Source organism: Pelophylax lessonae (genome assembly GCF_965119305.1).
Source record: "Pelophylax lessonae genome assembly, chromosome: 5".
Lineage (NCBI taxonomy): Eukaryota > Metazoa > Chordata > Amphibia > Anura > Ranidae > Pelophylax > Pelophylax lessonae.
In genome coordinates, this window is record NC_138772.1 from 235,062,922 (window position 1) to 235,078,006 (window position 15,085).

General features: G+C 44.9%; 1 protein-coding gene across 3 annotated transcripts in view; it reads right to left on the reverse strand.

Annotated features, from left to right (window-relative positions):
• The window catches only part of TRIO (trio Rho guanine nucleotide exchange factor), an 855,771-nt gene that overhangs the window by 30,089 nt on the left and 810,597 nt on the right, over positions 1–15,085 (reverse strand). For all 3 annotated transcript variants that reach the window (XM_082259530.1, XM_082259529.1, XM_082259531.1), the window contains exon 47: positions 6,760–6,937. In XM_082259530.1, the coding sequence (XP_082115656.1) occupies positions 6,760–6,937 (178 nt within the window). The remainder of the gene's footprint in view (positions 1–6,759; positions 6,938–15,085) is intronic.

A 15,085-nucleotide genomic window follows, 5' to 3' on the forward strand; every position in this document is an offset into this window, starting at 1 on the left:
AATAATATTGCACGCCCAATTTTTCAGTTTTTTATTTGTTAAAAAAGTTTGAAATATCCAATAAATTTCGTTCCACTTCATGATTGTGTCCCACTTGTTGATTCTTCACAAAAAAATACAGTTTTATATCTTTATGTTTGAAGCCTGAAATGTGGCAAAAGGTCGAAAGGTTCAAGGGGGGCCAAATACTTTCGCAAAGCACTGTATATATGTAGCACCCTACAAAGTAGGTGCTAGGTAAAGTTTAGTGGGCAGGGCCATGATTTCCAGCAGGGCTGTCATGTTTCCCAGGTGTAGCTGTTGAGACTGGGGAGTCTCCCCACTGTGCTTCATGAGAGGGTTCTCATTGGACAGTGGAGGAAACCCAGCCAATGGTACACTCAGGCCTGTATCTACCCCAGAAAGTCAGATTCTGCCGCACAGCATTCTAGGAGTGGGTATAAGTTCGAGGGGAACGCACGACGCAGCGCCTTTGGCGGGAAGCAGAGTCCCAGGAGGTAGAGTATGGCGGCTGTCTCTCCTCCTGTCAGCAGGATTGGGTGTCCCAGGTGGCTTGCCTGAGGTGACAGAGGGCTAAGCTGAGCTGTAGAGAGGGTCCGGTGTATCGAGGACTAGCGGAGTTGAGAGGGGTCCAGTTTCAGGAAAGCATTCCCAGTTCGTGAGAACTGCAAACTGCCCCCTGGGGGTCTGCCTCGAGAGAGAGGGGACCACTCCGGTGAAGGTCGTGGGGATCCAGGAGCTAGCTAGCCGATGCAGGAGAGGGGGTGCCAGTGTTGACCCTGAAGAGAAGCAGAGAGGGTGCCTAGTGAGAGGATCCTGAAGTGCAGAGAGGGTGCCTAGTGAGAGGACCCTGAAGTGTAGAGGGGGTGCCTAGTGAGAGGATCCTGAAGGTAGAGGGGGGTGCCTAATGAGAGGACCCTGAAGTGCTAAGGGGGTGCCAGCAGTTTGGCCCTGAAGTGGTGAAGTGTACATTGTGCAGTATGCAGTGTACAGTGTTGAGAGTTGCAACAGCACAAGCAGTTACAGGAGCTACCTCAGTCAGGAAGGACTGGAGGGAGCTGGATGCATGACTTTTGAGCTAACCAGAGCGTCAGGAGTCAAGTCTAAGCACAGTCCAGGACTTTTGAGCTGATCAGAGTGTCAGAAGTCAAGTTCAAGTACAGTTCAGCAAGTCAGTGGTTTTCAAGCTCCAGCAAACGTTGGTGGGCACCCAGCCGGCGATAAGACAGCGCTGAAAGGCATTTTTTTCACAAATTTGTACCTAGTTGAGCCAGAGGAGTATCCCACTCATTCCCTTCTCCCATCCCCAATATCAAATAAACAAAACAAACCAAAGATGCCGGAATTGTCATTGTCTCCAATCTCACACTTGGGTATACAGCTTAAATGGGCTGAAGGTGTCACCGGTAACCATGGCAGACCCACATCAGGCCCAATGTCTGGAAAACCTGCTACATATATATGGCCAGCACAGGGTTACCAATGGGGTCTCGATTATAGTACAGCTATGTCCTAGTCCACACTCTCAGGGCAGCACAGGGTTAAACCACGGGGCTCTGTCTAGCAGATGGGCTGTATAGCACAGAGGGCTAAACACCAAGATCCTAATTAGCCAATGAGCTGTGTCTCCTCTCCCCTCCAAAAGGCAGCATAGGGTTAATAATGGACTCCTAATTATAGCCTCAGTCAGCTCTGAGGGCAGCACAGGGTTAATAGTCTAGACTCCTTGTACCCTCAGCCAGCTCTTAGGGCAGCGCAAAGTTAAACCCAGAGTTGTTCATCAGCCAGTTAGTAGTGGGCTCCTCTCTTGGCAGACAGCACAGAAAGTAATGACGGCTTCCTCCTCAGTATGACTCTAGGCATAAAGTGCTTCATCTGTCTGCACACAGCAAAGATAATTGAGGGAGGGGGGAGAGTCACGGCCAGCTGCACACCTACCTCTCCCAGGTCCCAGCTGTGGACAGCGATGCAGGTCAGGTCTGGAGGAGCCGAATCTTCACCTGGTGGGCTGAGCCAGGCAGATGAAAGAAGCATTCCTGCATATCCACACTCCCCTGCGGTGGCAGATTCAAGCTGTTTCTCTCTCTTTTGCTAAATCAGTCATTACGGAATTGGCAGCCCCGCTCCATAAAGTGCAGTTCCACTGGTTTTTGTGTTTATTAAAGTCAGCAGCTGCATAAATGGTAGCTGCTGACTTTTATTAAAAACACACTCACCTGTCCCATGGTCCAGCAAAACAGCCGGCGGGAGCCCCTGTTATCTCCCTCTTCTTCCTGCGGTGCTGGCATCACTGCTGTGGGCACCCGGCTGTAACAGCTTGCGCGTCCTGAGTGGGCAGGCAATCTTCTAGAACCTCTGACATGTCCCAGAAGATTGCAGGGAGAGAGGGGGAGACGAGAACTTCCACCCAAGCCGCCTAGGTGGCCCGAGCGAAAGTGGGAGCGGGTACCTGTCAATACTAGGTACCCCCCCCCCCCCACAAAAAATGGCATGCGAAATGTGGCATGTCAGGGGGCCTTAAAGCGGAAGTTCCACTTTTGAGTGGAACTCCCCTATAACAACCAATAATTGCCAAATTCTTTTGTTTACATTTCAGTGGTCAGTGGGGAATCCCACTGTTAGCTGCAAAAAACGAGCTTGAAATATCGGTTTTCGGGTATCGGCACATTTACCGTATCAGTGCAACCATAATTGTTACATTGGGCACTTCTTAGGTCTGGTCAGATTAATTTTAACTTCCAATTCTTTGTACATTTATCCATAGAAATTAATCTGAATATACGGTATTCTGCTTGGAATTCAGCAGAGTGGACTATACAAACAAAATATATTAACAAGCAACAAAGTTACAAAACTTTTCCTTTTTTTACTAGTTTGCTTTAAAGCCTCACCCAATAGGAACAAATATTAAGGTTAAACATATTGGACTAGGTGGGACTTTAGATGAGACCCAAGCTGGTGTTGCCTGGCGTCTCCATCCCTATAACAAGAAAAAAAGAGGTTTAAGGATTGTAAGAGGTGCATGAAAGTCAGCCAGCCCCCAATCTGATGTACTCACCCTCCAGTCTGTCACCAACCAAATAAAACCTGTCTCTTGGTACAAAGAACAGGGGTTTAGTTGACACACATTTGCAAACGCATCTGAAAGCTGCAGAGCCACTTCACGGCACCCTGTTATATCTGCAGTCCTACACTCTTAATTTAGTGTCCTCACAATGGAGGCACATGGCCGCTAATGGGTGGATGGGGGAACAGGTGAGAGGGAGACAGCCCAACCTCCCCCAAACCTTCCCTTCCTATCTATATACTGCATCCACCAAGGGGATGGAGGTGTAATGCTTTTCAGCTGGTCTTTTCCAGTTTGCACCATGGTTATAACCTAATTATTTGAGACAACAGCCAGTCGGGGATGAGGATGGGTTGGGGGAGGTTGGGCTGTCTCCCTCTCACCTGTTCCCCCATCCACCCATCAGCGGCCATGTGCCTCCAGTGTGAGGACACTAAATTAAGAGTGTAGGACTGCAGATTTAAACAGGGTGCCGTGAAGTGGCTCTGCAGCTTTCACATGCGTTTGCAAATGTGTGTCAACTAAACCCCTGTTCTTTGTACCAAGAGACAGGTTTTATTTGGTTGGTGACAGACTGGAGGGTGAGTACATCAGACTGGGGGCTGGCTGACTTGCATGCACCTCTTACAATCCTTAAACCTCTTTTTTTCTTGTTATAGGGATGGAGACGCCGGGCAACACCAGCTTGGGTCTCATCTAAAGTCCCACCTAGTCCAATATGTTTAAGCAACCAGGGATGGAGACGCCTTGCTTACAGCTTGGTGCCTCATTTAAAGTCCCACCGTGCGATTTTCGCGCGTTTTTGGTGGATGCAGTTTTGATTTGACCTTAGTGTTTTCCGTAGACAGGGATGGAGACCAATAGCATGACCTGCTTGTCTCACATAAAGTCCCAAAAAGGAAATTAGGGATTTCAAAGGCAGTGTGCTTTACAGGCCATGCCCCATACATAAAATCCCTTCCTATCTATATACTGCATCCACCAAGGGGATGGAGGTGTAATGCTTTTCAGCTGGTCTTTTCCAGTTTGCACCATGGTTATAACCTAATTATTTGAGACAACAGCCAGTCGGGGATGAGGATGGGTTGGGGGAGGTTGGGCTGTCTCCCTCTCACCTGTTCCCCCATCCACCCATTAGCTGCCATGTGCCTCCAGTGTGAGGACACTAAATTAAGAGTGTAGGACTGCAGATTTAAACAGGGTGCCGTGAAGTGGCTCTGCAGCTTTCACATGCCTTTGCAAATGTGTGTCAACTAAACCCCTGTTCTTTGTACCAAGAGACAGGTTTTATTTGGTTGGTGACAGACTGGAGGGTGAGTACATCAGACTGGGGGCTGGCTGACTTTCATGCACCTCTTACAATCCTTAAACCTCTTTTTTTACAAATATTAAGGTGACCACTGTTTCGGTAAAGCAGTTCTCATATATACTTGGGTAGTTTGAACTGTTTGCATGGAGATTAGCTTGAAAATTAAAGGGATAGTAAACTGCGTAAAAAAAAAAAAAAAAAAAAAAAAAAGCTAGTCCCCCAACAAGCTTATGTCATAACGTGCTAATATTCACTGCATACTAGCACGATATTACAGCATTGTCTAAAAAGCAAATCCCTCCAGTGGCGCGCTGTCACCACTGACAAGGATTCCATCTTCACCTGGTCTTCCTTCCGAGTTCACAGGCCCTGGCCATTTGAATGTCCAAGCTGTGATGACGTCACGGAAGCAGCACAGCTCTCTCAATGGATAGCATGCTGTGCACTGAGAGCACAGTGCTAATGTAGGATTGTCAGAATGCAAGGCACAGAGCAATTTCTGTGATTAAATTGACTTTGTTCACACCAGGCAAAATAAGATTTTCAGGTAAGATATTAGATGTTCCTGAAAGTAGCTTTTCTTGACTTTCACATGGTAGGAATCACAGATTCATAAATCCTTTTACCCTTTAAGACCTGGCTTTCAACAGCCATGCCATTAAAGCCAATGACTGTGAAGCAGGATGAAATAGACGAAAGCAAGATAGCAAATCTGGCCTGTTGGGAGGAGACCAGGATTTGTCTGCTAGAAGTATTGTCCTATGGGGGCCTGAGAACAGCAGCAGATGTTTGTAAAAGTGAACAGGTCTTTTTTTAGTCCCTCCAACACTGGTAAACATAAATAGCTTTCTTTAGCACAAAGTCAAACAGTTCTAGCGAAAATAGGAACCACACAACTAAGCTCACCACCAATCTCTTGATCCCACACTGGGGATAGGGCTCCTCTGTGTTTCAGGGTGCAGGTCGAAGGGGGTTCAGTAACAAGCGTCTCAGTTGCCAAGAGAGTTCACCCTTACAGCTTTTGAGCTACTCCACACTGCCTCACTGACACAGGTGCTGATTCCATCCTGCTGCCTTTCAAGCCTCCCTTGCCTGGGGCTTAAACACTTCAGGACCAGACTCCTTGTAATCAGAGTTTGGGGGGTTCTTCCCTCTCAAAACTCTATGAACTTCCAAAATTTCCAGGTCCCTAATATGGACTTATCAAACCAGACAGTACTGGGAATCAGTCCTCTCCAGCAAAACTCCCCCGGAAACACCTCCTCCTGCATGGGTGAGAACCCCTGGGTACTCAGCAAGGTCGCCAAAACTGTCCCCCTTAAAGAGACCACAACTCAAATATTGGGGAAATATACCTGCTGTCCTGGACACATTCCCAGTGTCCTGTACAGTATGTCTGTGTACCATGTTTTTCTGGGCCAGCTTAGTGAAATTACAATTACTGTTTTCCTCTCTTCCTCTAGACAGAATTCAGTGGAGGATAAGCACAAATTGGCCCAAACAGAGACCAAGGAATGATTAGGGCACCTGAGGCAAGGGATAGAGGATGCCTGGTTTTGGTAGCTTGTTGTTTTATCTGGAGGCTAGGATGTCCACATCTGGAATCCCCATCTTTGGCATGTCAGATTGAACAAATCTTGATGAAAAGACGATTACCCCTTGTTCAAGCAGTGGTAGCTGAAATAATCTGCCACCTGCCAGTTGTCCAGTCTTGGGATGTGGACCACAGAAATCATTTGGCAGAGAATTTATGTCCATGAGAGTGTTGTAGGGACAACCTGACTGCTCTGAGATGTGAGGTTCAGATTTAGCTGTTAAAAGCTTTTAGCTCTAAGATTCTACGCATGTGAATAGAAATTACAGCCATTCTGGAAATGTGCTTCATAACATGCTCTGGGGCATCCGCACAAAATAGTAGAGCAGAAGGCATCTGTTCTAATTGCTCCACAACAACAAGGTCCCGAATTACAGGGTTATGTTGGTTGAATATTGTTCTAGTCCAGTTAGCTGCACTTTGACATACAGAAAGAGCAGCTACAGCTGGTAGCAAGGCAGGGCCTGCCAGGCTAAGGAGACTTTTTAGAAATGTCTCAAATGTTTTATTTCTGCAGAAACTTTGAAAGAAGGAGCATCTTCAATAGATTAAGGTTAGAGGTTTGTTATGGATAGAGATTACAGGATCAACCAAAGGAATAGCTCACTTCTTTGAAAAGCTTTTTGAACAGGATAGAATTTAGATATGAGTGGTTTAGAATAGCATAGACTAGTAAAGTGTTGTAAACATACATTGTTAGTGCTGAATTATAAGTGGAGTTCTACTTAATTTTTTAACTAAGAAAATTCAAATCATTCAACTCATTCAAAGAGTCAAAAAAAGCTTTACCGTTGAGGAAGTTGAGCTGATTCTCCAACATTTGGTTTATTTCATGGATCCATAACTGTCTAACAGCAGGAGATGTAGCATTCATAATATACATTTCAGTGGAATCTGTAGATCTCGATAGAAGAGCAAACTTGCAAGGATCATTATCAATACATTCCTCCAAACTCAGGCAATTAACCTGTAAGAAACAACACAAGTGAGTTTACTATAATTAGTTTGAAAACAATGTAAATACTTCCAAATTACTGTTGTTCCTTGGTTCCTAAAGAGAAATCCAAAAAAACGAAATCCAGGGTACTCACAGCATGTCACCCTTCTTTATTAATCAGAAATTCCAAAGCCTAAAATCAATTAAAACACATCCAGGTGACTAATGTTTCCTGTGCAGAGCGCAATCCAAAAGCATGTTCTTTGCATGGGAAACATTCCGTGGCTGGATGGGTTTTGTTTTTAGTCTTTGGGTTTTATGAATAAACAAAAAAGAGAGACTTCCCTTTGAGAGTTCCCCGATATTTGTTTTCTTGGATCGCTGGACACTTACATACCAGGAACACTGAGATCTACTGTTGTGATTATAGTGAGGTCAGAAGTGTGGGATATTTAACAGCAATCTCTTTGGGAAAACTTGGTCTGAGCTTCCTCCAGGGTTACTAATGGGGAATGCCACACATCTATTTTACGAGGATTGGTTCTCAAAAACATTTACTCTGGGCCCAGTTTGAGTCAAGGAAAAATGAATTCCCAAGTTTATCAAGACATTTTGCAGGAGAACTTAAGGCCATCTGTCTACCAGCTGAAGCTCAACAGAAGATGGGTGTTGCAACAGGACAATGACTCAAAGCATAGAAGAAAATCAACAACAGAATGGCTTAAACAGAAGAAAATACGCCTTCTGAAGTGGCCCAGTCAGAGTCCTGACCTCAACCCGATTGAGATGCTGTGGCATGACCTCAAGAAAGCGATTCACACCAGACATCCCAAGAATATTGCTGAACTGAAACAGTTCTGTAAAGAGGAATGGTCAAGAATTACTCCTGACCGTTGTGCACGTCTGATCTGCAAACGTTTGGTTGAAGTTATTGCTGCCAAAGGAGGTTCAACCAGTTATTAAATCCAAGGGTTCACATACTTTTTCTACATGCACTGTGAATGTTTACATGGTGTGTTTAATAAAAACATGGCAACATTTCATTCTTTGTGCGTTATTAGTTTAAGAGCCCATTCACATTGAGGCGACACGACTTCGGGGGGCGACCTGCGAAGTCGCGTGCACCGCGACTTCGGCGCGACTTGCAGAGACTTCACATAATTGAAGTCTATGCAAGTCGCTCCGAGGTAGCCCCAAAGTAGTACAGGACCCTTTTTCTAAGTCGGAGCAACTTGCGTCACTCCTATTAGAACGGGTCCTGTACTACTCAATGGACCGCGACATACCGCGACTTGTCAGGCTGACAAGTCGCCTGACAAGTTGCGCTAATGTGAATGGGCTCTTAGCAGACTGTGATTGTCTATTGTTGTAAACATGTATATAGGCGCATGAGTCATACCATTAGCCAGAGTCCGTGTAGATAAAACAATCATTGGGTAGGAATGCAGATGGAAGAAAGTCCACTAATTAGGGCAGCCTTCAAGAAACCAAAGCCAAGGGTTCCACAGGACTACAGACAAAAAACAAAAACAGAGGCGCCTCTAAGTGTAGACTGTAGACATATTTATTAAACAGAAATTAATGCACTCACATCTGAATACATGTTCATGTGCTAAAAACCCATTCCGAGATTCGAGATGAGCTGTGTGATGGATGTGATCCCCGGTCTGTGTAGCTGTCCCACTGGGGTAGAGACCTCTTCGTTGATAGCCGGCAATGCAGCAGAGCTGACAATGGGAAGGAGAGGCTCTCAGTCCGTCAGTGAGAACGAGGCTTGGTACAGCGTCGGATGTCGATGACGTCATAGGAAGTGCGACGCGTTTCCGAGCGTGCGTACTGCCGGGGTCTCTACCCCAGTGGGACAGCTACACAGACCGGGGATCACGTCCATCACACAGCTCATCTCGAATCTCGGAATGGGTTTTTAGCGCATGAACATGTATTCAGATGTGAGTGCATTAATTTCTGTTTAATAAATATGTCTACAGTCTACACTTAGAGGCGCCTCTGTTTTTGTTTTTTGTCTATTGTTGTGACTTAGATGATGATGATGAACAGATCTCATTTTATGACCAATTTGTGCAGAAATCCATATCATTCCAAAGGGTTCTCATACTTTTTCTTGCAGCTGTACTTTCACTGGGACAATGTTTGAAGCACACTGTCACTTTGTATTTCTTTTTTAGCTTGATATTGGCACGTCTACAGCACTACTGCCACTTTTGGAGAAAGAATTGATATTATCACTGTTTGCTACAAATAGTGATCCCTGAGGGAGGATCCCCACTTGGGGGGATTGGAAGATTGTTCCTAGCCTAGGAAGACACTAAGTGTTTTCTGACCAAGCTCAATCGTAGGGTCGCATAAATTGAGGGGAGGAACCAGCCACGAGGGGGTGCAAGGTTCTAGGTGTACTTTCACTGGGACACTGTTTGAAGCACTGTTTACAGCACTACTGGACCTTTTTGGAGAAAGGATTGTCCGTGACAGCACTTTATATTTATATGGACTTTTTTCACTGCAAAATATAGTTATTTAAGCATGTTTATATGTAATATAGATGTATGATCCTACATTTTTTATTTAGCACATATGTATAAGTTGGTGGCTTACGTATACTTCAAGCACTTTATTGCGCAGTTAACATATAGCTTAAATTGATATTTATTGTGTGGCATTATTTGGGATTAATTGCCTCACACTTATGAGACAGTGGATTGCCTGCAGCATTCATTTTACACATCTTGGTTGCTCGCAGGACTATATATATATTTATAATAGGACATAGCCCCCCTAAAAGGGGGCCATCTGCCGTGACGCGGACACGCAGGCAGGGTACCCTCACTTAAACAAGGCAGGGGCCCAACACAATATTGGCGGCAAGACTGTCATTAAAAATGAAGCGCTCCCACAGCACCACCTGGTCCAAGAGGTGTACCAAGCTGACCACGTGGCCCAGAAGGCCGCGACCTAAATTTTTGTGGGGTCCCAGCCACAATTGCACGGATCCTTAGCCCGGCAGAAGCCCAATGGAAGAGTGGGGGCTTAAGCTACGCGCACTGGTGCGTCCCAACCGCGGCACTTGACTTGACCACATGGCGCGGCCTAAATTCTTGAGGGTGCCCAGCTGCAAACCCCAGCATAGTCGACCACCCAGGGGCAGCAGAGTGGAAGGCGGATGCCCAAACGGGAGGCAGTGGCTTCTGCCACACTCACAGGGGCCGCCTCATGTAGTTACCGAGTAGTAGGTAGCAAAGCCGCAGCCTAAATTTTCAGCCGGATCCGGCCGCGTGAGGCCCATGGCTGCTAAAGTATTCACTCCCCCAGCTCAACAACTACCGCAGGGAGCCCAGAGGACATCCCTGCCCTAGTCACCGACCCCTAGGATGGCAGGGAACCCCCTGTTTGGCACCAGGAAACCCCAGTCAGCAGCATCTCCAACTAGCCTCCCTTAAGAGCATGTGGCAACATCCAGCTCATACCCTCACCCAGGTAGGCGGGGGGGGGGGGGGTACTAGGTCTAGGTCCTTACTCCTGACTAGGCTGAAAAAAACTGAGTGCCTATAGCTGAGAGTGGGTGTATACCCCCTGGGACTGCCCATAGGCATAGTCAAGCTTTTTCCTGCCTCGTGTCCTACTCCTGTATAGGAGTAGGGGGCAGTATAACTCAATGGTTATGAAGAATCAGGAGCTATATCCGTCAATGAATGAAAGAGAAATGGGTATTTTCAGGTGAAGCCACAGAGCTTTCCAAGCCTGCAAATGATTGCATGGGAGCAGATGGCTGCAGGTATGCTGGTGGACCACAGTTTGGGAACCAGTGCTGTAATATACCGTACATCTTTTAATATAAAGCAAACTCAACATAGTCTGCAGATTATTATTTGATTAAGGAGCTGCATGAAAAAATGGTGGCTTACGCCAAAACCAAGTGCCTTTCATCTTACTGAAAATTTTCCCCTAGGTCTTTTACTCTCAGATGACCGCTACTTACTGTAGGAGAGCAGAGGTATAAGAAGCCATGCATTGCTAAACCAGACATTGAAAGCCAAGAAAAGAATTTTAATGTGATAACATGGTATGTTCAAGAGCATCAAATAAATAGCAAACTAAGATATACTTGTTTTCACCCAGCAAATTGGAATTACCACAACAATAGCTATATATATATATATATATATATATATATATATATATATATATATATATGTATATATACTTGATTTCAAGTGTTCTTGCCTATTGTTTACTGCTATAGGTTAGTGGCTGCTGTTGTATCTTCTGGTCTTTTTTTTTCTATCAAAAAGAACAATGTTTAAGGGTGGTAGCTTTTTTGCTGTTTTAGCAAAAGGTTGTTAATCTTTCTAACCAATGATAGTAAGATACAAAATCTTTCTTATAAGAAAAAACTATTTAGAAATGTAACGTCCATGTACTTTATAAGTTACTAACTGTAACTTTGACACAGTAAGAGTCTCATTTACTATTATTCCAAAAGATTAGCTCTAAGTCCCGGTTCACATTTGTGAGATTGCGGAGATTGCATGTATTTCGGAGCGCACTGCTCCTAAATTACATGCAATCTCATGTGTGGTGCGAATTTCAGCCATACACTTTGTATGGCTGAATTCCCACCACATCCGCAATAAACTCGCACATGAGGCTTTTTTTTTATCCGCAGCAGAATCGGATCGCATAGTGGTTCACACTAGTGCGATCTGATTCTGTGCGAACTTGCTGATCGCACTGCGATATGCGATCGCAACTGGGGGTGTCGTTAACTTTTAATTGACACCCCCTGCGTATCGCATATGGCAGTGTGAACTGCCAGAGGTGCAGATGCGATGCGGGATCACGCTGCATATTCGCAGCGTTCCCGCATTGCACAAATGTGAACCGGCACTAAGGCTTGGTTCACACTTCTGTGTGTGGCACTGCTCTGAGGAAAAGTTCATTCTAAATAGCACCCCCACGCATGTAAAATTGCAGTGCCTGTGCAGGAACCGCAGGGAAATTGCATGGTCAAAAAGATGTGATTTCCCTGGGGCCTAGTTTTTGAAAAGGCGCATGCATCTTTTTTGCACAAAATCAGGCACAGCAGCTTATTCATCTGAATAGGCTGCTGTGTCCATGTACAGGTGACCAGAAAAACCACATAGGTGTGAACCTAGCATAAGATGGACTAAACCATGTCTAGGGAAAATTTTGAAAATACCTATCAAGACCTGTGGACTCTATTCTTTGATCTAAAGAATACTTTGCAATCAAACATTTTAAGAGGCATGGAGGAGCTCAGCTATGAGAAAAGATTAGAGGAACTGATTTTATTCTCTCTTGAGAAGAGGAGATTAAGGGAAATGATCAACATGTATAAATACATAAAGGGGTCCATATAGTGAACTTGGTGTTGAGTTGTTCACTTTAAGGTCAACACAGAGGACAAGGGGGCACTCTTTACGTCTAGAGGAAAACAGATTTCGTCTCCAAATACGGAAAGGTTTCTTCACCGTAAGAGCTGTGAAAATGTGGAATAGACTCCCTTCAGAGGTGGTTCTGGCTAGCTCACTAGATTGCTTTAAAAAAGGACTGGATTCTTTCCTGGCTGTACTTAATATAAGTGGGTACTAATATTTATAGGTAAGTTGATCCAGGGAATATTTGATTGCCTCTCGGGGGATCAGGAAGGACTTTTTTTTCCCCTGCTGTAGCAAATTGGATCATGCTTTGCTGGGGTTTTTTAGCCTTCCTCCGGATCAACTGCGGATATGGTATGGTTGGGTTTTCATTACTGTTTTTTTTTTTGGTTGAGCCAGATGGAATTGTGTCTTTTTTCAACCTAACTATGTAACTATTTATAAAGGTTATTTTTCTGTTTCAATAGTTTTTATTGAAAGTGGTTTACAAAGGTAAAGAGGTAAACAGAAACATATAAAAATAAGTCCTACAGTCGACCACGATTGAATCATCTAAGAGTAAACAAAATGCTAAACTGTGATGCAGATGGCATACAGCATTAACTTAGAAATTATTACAATAGTAAACCGTAAAGACACACACTGACTATCATAAGATCACCAGTAAGCATTTGGATTAACGTTATAAACTTTTAAGTTTAAAAGAAAGATGGAAAAAATAGAGGGGGAGGGGGGGGGGGGAACGAGAACCCAAACAGAGAATGACAAAAAAGGCTATACAGTGGGGGAATAAGCAAGCATCCCCTAGAATGAAATCCCTCCTCCACCTGCCCAGTCTGTAGGGGCAGGGAGAGAATAGCAAACACCAATAAATGCAAAACATGGTATTTTAACTATACAAATAATTAAAAAGCACTTTGCTTAAAGAAAGAGAAACAGGGAGAGGGGGCTCCCCAAGTCCAACCATCCTCAAGCAATAGATGGAACGGGCAGGTAGAGCCAGAAAAAAGGGAAAGAAAATGATAAGGGAAAAAGAAGAAGAAAAAAAAAAAAAAAAGATGAAAAACTAGGGGGAATCAAAGAGAAAAGATCAACATCTCCACTCCGTCCGCTCCTCAGACAACGACCAGAGTACTCCCTTTACAGGAGTTTGAAGATATTGAATCCAAGGGTTCCAGAGCCTTTCAAACCGAATAGCAATACCAGAAAGTGTACTAAGCTTTTCATTAATCATCATCCAGGGTAAGCTTGCGCTTCATTAACGGCAACCACAGGTTTCTTCCCGGCAGTGGCGACAGCAATTTTGAACGGCGTGTATCCCCTCCACAGGTTCATTAAGTAAAGCTATTTTGGGGTCTTTGACAACATTTACCATGGTGACAGAGTATAATAATTTGTGAGTTCTGATCCAGAAGCGCTGAACCTTACTACATTACCACCACATGTGGAACACTGAGCCCACCTGCGTACAACCCCGAAAACACAGGGCTGAGGAATCCGAGTACATTCGATGTAGATACTCGGGCACTAAATGCCAACGAGAGACCACCTTAAAGTGTGCTTCTACCAGGGACATATTCATAATGCCCTTATATGTCCGAACAAACCAGTCCCGACATTCCTCTTTTGAAATTTCAACCCCAAATCCTTTTCCTAGGCCAGCATATAGGGCAGTTTACCTGTGGAGTTAACAAAGAGTTTATATAGTTTAGAGACACTGCCCCTCTCACAGCGCTAACACCTATTTTCAAAGGCTGTGAAAGTCACAACATCGGGTGGAAGTCTAACAGACCTAAGAAAATGCAATATTTGCTGTAAGCGGTAGGCCTCAGAAGGCAGCATCTCAAACTGTTGGACGAAATACAAAGCGGGGGCGCAGTACTCAATGATCCAGGAAGTGTCCAATACGATACAGGCCATTGTCAAGCCACCATTGGAACTCCCGGAATTGTAGGCCAGGTGGAAACGTTGGGTTATGAAAAACGGTGCGTGATGAGGGTATAGGGGGACCTGAGTGGCACTGATTTACACAGCGTGTCCTATAAACACAAGGAGTGGGATAGTGTAGGACAAAGAATTGCCTGCCGATGCTTAATTGAAATCCACATCAAACGGTCGATAGGCTGGGGTGCACAGGCCTGGGCCTCCAGCACCACCCAGTCAGGTCTGTATGATTTAGCAAATATTTGGAACAGCTGCGTAACCTGAGAATAATATCTCCGAAGGTCTGGAACACCCAAGCCACCGACCTCCCAAGTCTTGTAAATTATACACCACAATAGTTTATGGCCCCGATGGTGCCAAACAAAAGGCAAAAGTTGATTCTCGAACTGCTACAGATCGGCAGGCGGGAATACCACAGGTAAAGTGTCGAAATAATACAGAATTAGAAGCCTGGTTGGCCGACCAGTACTTTAACCAAACCATGTGGCAAAGGATCACCGCCGTCACAGATACTCTGCTAGCACAGATATACTGTAGCCCCTGAATTAACTAATCCCACAGCTCAGGAGGATGTTGATCCCCCCTCCAGATCCTGGTGTAAAATTTTTGCCCATTACGATAAGGTCTGGGATACCAAGGTTATAAAAATTGAACCGGCCACGGTAAAAAGGCATCGAACCAGAGCCTCAGTCCTCTTGTCCACAGGATCCTTAAACATCCCCTCCAAAATCTTGCAGACTACTGATGTTAGGCTGACTGGCCTATAATTACCCGAGATATATCTCGGCCCTTTTTTAAATATTGGTACCACGTTGGCTTT